We start from the raw sequence: 7,500 nt of genomic DNA on the forward strand, positions 1-7,500 counted from the left end.
GTTCTGCATGTGTTCTGCATGTGTTCTGCATTTGTTCTGCATTTGTTCTGCATGTGTTCTGCATGTGTTCTGCATGTGTTCTGCATGTGTTCTGCATGTGTTCTACATTTGTTCTACATGTGTTCTACATGTGTTCTGCATGTGTTCTGCATGTGTTCTACATGTGTTCTACATTTGTTCTACATTTGTTCTACATGTGTTCTGCATGTGTTCTGCATGTGTTCTGCATGTGTTCTACATGTGTTCTGCATGTGTTCTACATGTGTTCTACATGTGTTCTGCATGTGTTCTGTCCAATAAGACGATGCTGACATGGAGACGCAGCAGAGTCTGAACAGACCTCTTGTTCAGACACAAACAGCTGGCTCGTCTGTACACAGGAACACAACAAAGCTGGCACGCGCACATGCACACACACGCACACATGCACACACACGCACACACACATACACACACTGGTGTGAGGTGATGAATAGTTAATGACCAGCTCCATAATGACCGTGCAGCCGCTCTGCTCCTCCGCCCACATTGACCTTGGAAAGGGGGATGTGCTTCAACCAAACAGACACACACCACCATGTCAAGTCCTCTTTTCATGACCTCCACAGGCCTCACACACTCAAACCGTCTCCCCTGCCCTCCTCCCAATCAGCCTCTTGCTGTTTTCACATTTCAAATCTCCATCTGCATCTCCTCCTCCCTCTTTCATCTCCACCTGCAGGACAGAGCGCCGCTGACAGGTAAGAGCACCTGGAAGAGCGAGAGGCAGATCAACTTCCAAACATCCACTGACGGTCCGTGAGAAGCCCGGAGTAAAGGACTCATGTTACACAGAGCTTCTCTCTGAAAGACAGGATCTCCTGTGTGTCTCCTCTCTTCTCAGATCATCTGCTTCCTCACGAGCTGCCTGTGCTTTCCTTTTGCTGTTGATGTATTCTGACATTACAAACTAATAAAAATAAAAGGTTTGATTTCAACGCATGAACCTTCTGCGTCATGATTGGCTGAATGAGACGTTCACACAGAGGCCAAATGTTAAAGCTCAACAAATAGGTATCGTATTGTTTCTGAATCTAGAAGAACTGCCCTGGAACCAACAGCCTGACTTCACTTCACAGCACCTTTTTTCTTGAGTTAAGACCCACGCGGAGAAGGAAATGGAGGGCAAGAACACAGAACGAGAGGTGGGAATGAAATGACCAGATAAGTGGTAACACACACACGCACACACACACACACACACACACACACACACACACACCTGAGGAGTGGACCTGTAATCCACCGAGATGTTGCTTTACAGCTCAGGATGCTCATCTGCTCCCACAGACTCATGCATTCCTTTAGCGTCTCTTCCTCTTCACATCATTCCTCTCCTCATTTCATCACTATGTTCCACCCTCAAACCAGATCGGCAGTGTGTGTGTGTGTGTGTGTGTGTGTGTGTGTCTTTTTCTCTACCATTTACCTCACACTCTGTACTTCTTGCCTCATTCTTTCACCTACAAACCCTCCAATTCTCTCATCCCCTGCAGGTAAACAGGAATCAGGAGATGAGCGCGATAGCAGTGTAGCATAGCATTGGAAGAGGGGCGTCATGCTCCATTAAGTGTTGACCTCATTGGATTTGGCTTGAATGTGAGCGATGACATGTTTGAAATGAAGCACACACACATCACAGCCAGACGTTGTCTTTCATCCGGGCGTGAACTCCCCCACGGCTTCTTGGAGGATCAAAGTGCTTTTTTAAAGGAAATGCTTAACCAGATCTGTTCACATCATTTGCATCTGCAGCTCATACTCAACCCTGTGCGTGTACGTGTGCGTGTGTGCGTGTGTGCGTGTGTGTGCGTGCGTGTGTGCGTGTGCGTGGCTTCATGATGTCCTGAAGCATAACAAAATAAAAAAGGCTCTAAACATTGTTCCATCAGGCCTCGTGTGAAGGATAACAGAGAAAGTTAAACACACATTCACACACAGCGTCAGACAAACGTCACCGTAGTTCACAAGCAGACCAGAAACTACAGACCAGACACTACAGACCAGAAACTACAGACCAGAAACTACAGACCAGAAACTACATGCAGACCAGAAACTACAGACCAGACACCACAGACCAGAAACTACAGACCAGAAACTACATGCAGACCAGAAACTACAGACCAGACACCACAGACCAGAAACTACAGAGCAGAAACTACAGACCAGAAACTACATGCAGACCAGAAACTACATGCAGACCAGAAACTACATGCAGACCAGAAACTACATGCAGACCAGAAACTACAGACCAGAAACTACAGACCAGAAACTGCAGACCAGAAACTACAGACCAGAAACCACAGACCAGAAACTACAGACCAGAAACTACATGCAGACCAGAAACTACATGCAGACCAGAAACTACAGACCAGAAACTACAGACCAGAAACTGCAGACCAGAAACTACAGACCAGAAACTACAGACCAGAAACTACAAGCAGACCAGAAACTACATGCAGACCAGAAACTACAAGCAGACCAGAAACTACAGACCAGAAACTACATGCAGACCAGAAACTACATGCAGACCAGAAACTACAGACCAGAAACTACAGACCAGAAACTACAGACCACAAACTACAGATCAGAAACTACAGACCAGAAACTACATGCAGACCAGAAACTACATGCAGACCAGAAACTACATGCAGACCAGAAACTACAGACCAGAAAATACAGACCAGAAACTACATGCAGACCAGAAACTACAGACCAGAAAATACAGACCAGAAACTACATGCAGACCAGAAACTACAAGCAGACCAGAAACTACAGACCAGAAACTACATGCAGACCAGAAACTACAGACCAGAAAGTACATGCAGACCAGAAACTACAGACCAGAAAGTACATGCAGACCAGAAACTACAGACCAGAAACTACATGCAGACCAGAAACTACAAGCAGACCAGATGAGCTCAGCTGGAGAGAGAGAACTCAACTCCCACCTCTCTCAATATCATACCACAGGCTGCAACCCTCTGACGTCACAGAGAGAGAGAGAGAGAGAGAGAGAGAGAGAGAGAGAGAGAGAGAGTTAAAAAGGGCTCAGTGAGAGAATGAGAGACAGCTTTAGGAGTTTGCTAGTGTGTGTGAAACAACCACATGAACACATGAACAACCACATGAACAACCACATGAACACATGAACAGCCACATGAACAACCACATGAACACATGAACAACCACATGAACAACCACATGAACAACCACATGGACACATGAACAGCCACATGAACAACCACATGAACACATGAACAACCACATGAACAACCACATGAACACATGAACAACCACATGAACAACCACATGGAAGCCAGAGGAGTGTGTCCACACAACGCAACTCCACGTTATAGCAGAGTCACGTGTGGTACCTGCGTGCATGTGAGTCTTGTTGTTGTTGTTGTTGTTGTTCGTCTTCTTCTTCTTCTTCTTCTTCTTCTTCTTCTTCTTCTTCTTCTTCTTCTTGCTGCTTGTGTTGTTGTTGTCCTTCCCCTGTCAGAGATGCGTTCAGGTTGCTTAAAGTCAAAGTGTTTGACAGCAGAAATGTCTCACGCGCCTCACTGAAGGTAAAAGCTGCTCAGTAAAATCACCAGCGTGAATGATGACGTAATTAGTGCGCCCAGTGTGTGTGGGTGTGCGTGTGTGTTTGGTTCATTTGGCGTGCTGGCGTGCACGTGCCCTAACGCGGTGATACGTTCAGGGACCGTGTGTAATCTCCGGTAGTTTCGCGGCAGGTTGAAGATCAGAACATACTTTCCAGAAGTGAGGGAGATCTACGGTGGCCTGCACGGTCCGTGAGCCGCGCACGCGCTGCAGCTGTCATGGACGGCCTTCTATTCATAATCTGTTGTTCCGTGAGATCAGATTATTCAACATTCATCAGGCGAAGAGTGTGTCTGTCTGCATGACGTCTGCACTGGCAGCCTGTGTGTGTGTGTGTGTACTACACACGGTGCAGCGTGTGTGTGTGTGTGTGTACTACACACGGTGCAGCGTGTGTGTGTGTGTGTGTGTGTGTGTGTGTGTGTGTGTGTACTACACACGGTGCAGCGTGTGTGTGTGTGTGTGTGTGTGTGTGTACTACACACGGTGCAGCGTGTGTGTGTGTGTGTGTGTACTACACACGGTGCAGCGTGTGTGTATGTGTGTGTACTCCACACAGTGTGTGTGCTCCTCTCTTGTACCCTCCCTCCCTCTCTCCCTCCTTCCCTCCCTTCCTCTCCTTCCTCCTCTTTTAGTCTAATAGAGCTTTGAGTCAAAGGGCAAGATGCCAAGTGAAGAAGTGACCACCCACTGGGCTTTGTCTAACTCTGTGTGTGTGTGTGTGTGTGTGTGTGTGTGTGTGTGTTCCACTATTATGTTTTGAAATAGGCAAAACTAAATAAACCTATACAAATGTGTTTTGTAGTTTTTAAAAACCTTTTGCTCCTTTCATTAATTTGTTCAGTAGAACTTGATGAAAACAAAAACATGTGACTCTCACAGTACGACTGAACATCCATGAAGAATAAAGAATATCACGTCTCGGCGTCCACGCTGCACTCAACGTGACGCGAGCAGAAACATCTGCAGCATCTGCATCTCTCTCCCACTGCTCACATGAAGACGTCTGTTTCCTCCTCAGGCGTCACACGTCCTGAGCCGGCGACATCATCTGCAGTTTTACCTCATCTAAAAATAGCTTTTACCTGAGCACCACTGTTCCTGCTCATCCTGTCTGATGATGTCACATCTCTCACAGAACTGTCACGTTATTGCATCTGAGTTTTTAATCAGCTGATTAACTTGAATCCAATTATTGCATTCAGATAATATGCTTATGTTTGCCTTTAAGATCAAGAAATAAAGCAATAAAGATAAAAAGACATAAAGATAAAAAGACAGAAACATCTCTTCCAGTTAAGGACGATGAGAGACAGGAAGAGACACGAGTCTCTGACATGTTGGACATTTAGAAGTGAGCATAATAACCCTCGAGTATACGGTGCATATATATTTATATGTTTATGAGACTAACATCTCAGGCTGAACAGTGAATCTCTGCCATCGCCGCTTCCTGCGTCCTGCGTCCTGCGTCCTGCGTCCTGCTTCCTGCTTCCTGCGTCCTGCGTCCTTCTCACGTCACATGATCAGCCAAAGTCAGTCAGGTCACGGCGCCACGGCGCTCTTCCCTCAACAGAGTCCCTCCAGTCGCAGACGCGTTAAGCCAGTTTGACGGCGCCCAGGAAGGTGGCGTCTCCACACAGCGACACGGCGGCGCTGGACCGCGGGATCAGCAGCTCCACCTGGTCCCCGACCTCCAGCCTCACGACACCTGAGGAGGAAAAACTGATGCTTCAGATGTGTGAGCGGTTTTCTATCCACAAACAGCTGAGACCAGCACACACACAGACACACACACACACACACACACACACACACACACACACACACACACACAGACACAGAGACACACAGAGACACACACAGAGACACACACAGAGACACACACAGAGACACACACACACAGACACACACACAGACACACACACACACACACACACACACACACACACACACACACACACACAGACACACACAGACACACAGAGACACAGACACACACACAGACACACACACAGACACACACACAGACACACACACACAGACACACACAGACACACACAGACACACACACACACACAGACAGACACACACACACACACACACACACACACACACACACACACACACACACACAGACAGACACACACACACACACACACACAGACCTTCCACAGCAGGTGTTGTACGGGTGAACACATGACGTGCAGCAGGTGTTGTACGGGTGAACACATGACGTGTAGCAGGTGTTGTACGGGTGAACACATGACGTGTAGCAGGTGTTGTACAGGTGAACACATGACATGAGCAGTAACTCGCCTCCTGTGTAGCAGGTGTTGTACGGGTGAACACATGACATGAGCAGTAACTCGCCTCCTGTGTAGCAGGTGTTGTACAGGTGAACACATGACATGAGCAGTAACTCGCCTCCTGTGTAGCAGGTGTTGTACGGGTGAACACATGACATGAGCAGTAACTCGCCTCCTGTGTAGCAGGTGTTGTACAGGTGAACACATGACATGAGCAGTAACTCGCCTCCTGTGTAGCAGGTGTTGTACGGGTGAACACATGACGTGCAGCAGGTGTTGTACGGGTGAACACATGACATGAGCAGTAACTCGCCTCCTGTGTAGCAGGTGTTGTACGGGTGAACACATGACGTGCAGCAGGTGTTGTACGGGTGAACACATGACGTGTAGCAGGTGTTGTACGGGTGAACACATGACGTGTAGCAGGTGTTGTACGGGTGAACACATGACGTGTAGCAGGTGTTGTACGGGTGAACACATGACGTGCAGCAGGTGTTGTACGGGTGAACACATGACGTGCAGCAGGTGTTGTACGGGTGAACACATGACGTGTAGCAGGTGTTGTACGGGTGAACACATGACGTGTAGCAGGTGTTGTACGGGTGAACACATGACATGAGCAGTAACTCGCCTCCTGTGTAGCAGGTGTTGTACGGGTGAACACATGACATGAGCAGTAACTCGCCTCCTGTGTAGCAGGTGTTGTACGGGTGAACACATGACATGAGCAGTAACTCGCCTCCTGTGTAGCAGGTGTTGTACGGGTGCTCGGGGTTCATGTTCTGGATGCAGCGGAACAAGACCACGTCCTGCGGCTCGTCTCCCACCACGTTCCACTTCCTCCGGACCAGCAGGTGGCCCATGGCGAAGGTGGCGTCCATGTAGTAGACCTGAGCAGAGGAGTCATGAGTGAACACCATGTGCTGCCTCGTGCGCGACGCATCTCGTGCACGTGCTCTTCTGTGTGTTAACGGCTCGCTGAGGCCGAGCACAAAGGGTTTTCCTGCTGTCTGGGGAGACGCGCTCCCCTCCCACTGAAATCTGGTGATCTGCAAACAGAGCAGCAGCGCCTCCCTGTGGGGGGACGATGGAGTGACAAGAGCAGCAGACCTGACTGTAGACGAAGTAGAAGCCGTCCTCCAGCACCAGCAGGGCGTCTCTGTGGGCCTGCAGGGCCGAGCCCCGCCGCAGCCCGGCCTGCCAGGGGATACCTGTGTGCAGCTCCGAGTTATACTCTGTCCCGAGAAATACAAAGAAAACAAGCACTGGGTGCTAGACATGTCATCTACATTGTATTTGTGAAGCTATATTCAGACTGACACGGATACGGTAAGTCCAACACTAAAATAGAACGTTGTACAAGCCGTCGTTGTAGCCGGGCTCAGGCTGACTGTACCTTTCTGGAAGGTTTTCCTGCTGCTGTTTGCCAGCAACTGCAGGCAAGGCTGGGAAACTGAGAGACAACAAAAAACCAGTTTGGACATGTTCATACTGGTCAGAGGTTTCCTGACAATCTGCACATTGCTTTTCACAAATGTTGCCT

The 7,500-nt window shown here is 48.6% G+C and overlaps 2 protein-coding genes across 3 annotated transcripts in view; both read right to left on the reverse strand.

The window, feature by feature from the left end:
• Positions 1–3,766, reverse strand: part of LOC137803361 (unconventional myosin-XVI-like) — a gene marked incomplete at its 3' end in the record, with an annotated part of 36,261 nt that extends 32,495 nt beyond the window's left edge. Inside the window, 1 exon segment of the mRNA XM_068601758.1 lies at positions 3,417–3,766. Coding sequence (XP_068457859.1) covers positions 3,417–3,426 — 10 coding nt within the window.
• A 1,099-nt stretch (positions 3,767–4,865) lies between these two features.
• The window catches only part of tnfsf13b (TNF superfamily member 13b), a 3,476-nt gene continuing 841 nt past the window's right edge, over positions 4,866–7,500 (reverse strand). Inside the window, exons 3-6 of one of the 2 annotated variants that reach the window (XM_068601775.1) lie at positions 7,354–7,410; positions 7,068–7,168; positions 6,697–6,847; positions 4,866–5,359 (exon numbers count right to left, since the gene is read on the reverse strand). In XM_068601775.1, coding sequence (XP_068457876.1) covers positions 5,247–5,359; positions 6,697–6,847; positions 7,068–7,168; positions 7,354–7,410 — 422 coding nt within the window. In that variant the 3' untranslated portion in view covers positions 4,866–5,246. Of the gene's footprint in view, positions 5,360–6,696; positions 6,848–7,067; positions 7,193–7,353; positions 7,411–7,500 lie in introns of both variants that reach the window. The other variant, XM_068601774.1, reaches the window with a different exon arrangement.

The sequence above is a fragment of the Clinocottus analis genome, unplaced genomic scaffold, assembly GCF_023055335.1.
Source record: "Clinocottus analis isolate CAN_PGR_092001 unplaced genomic scaffold, fCliAna1.0.p SCAF_54, whole genome shotgun sequence".
Taxonomy (NCBI): Eukaryota; Metazoa; Chordata; class Actinopteri; order Perciformes; family Cottidae; genus Clinocottus; species Clinocottus analis.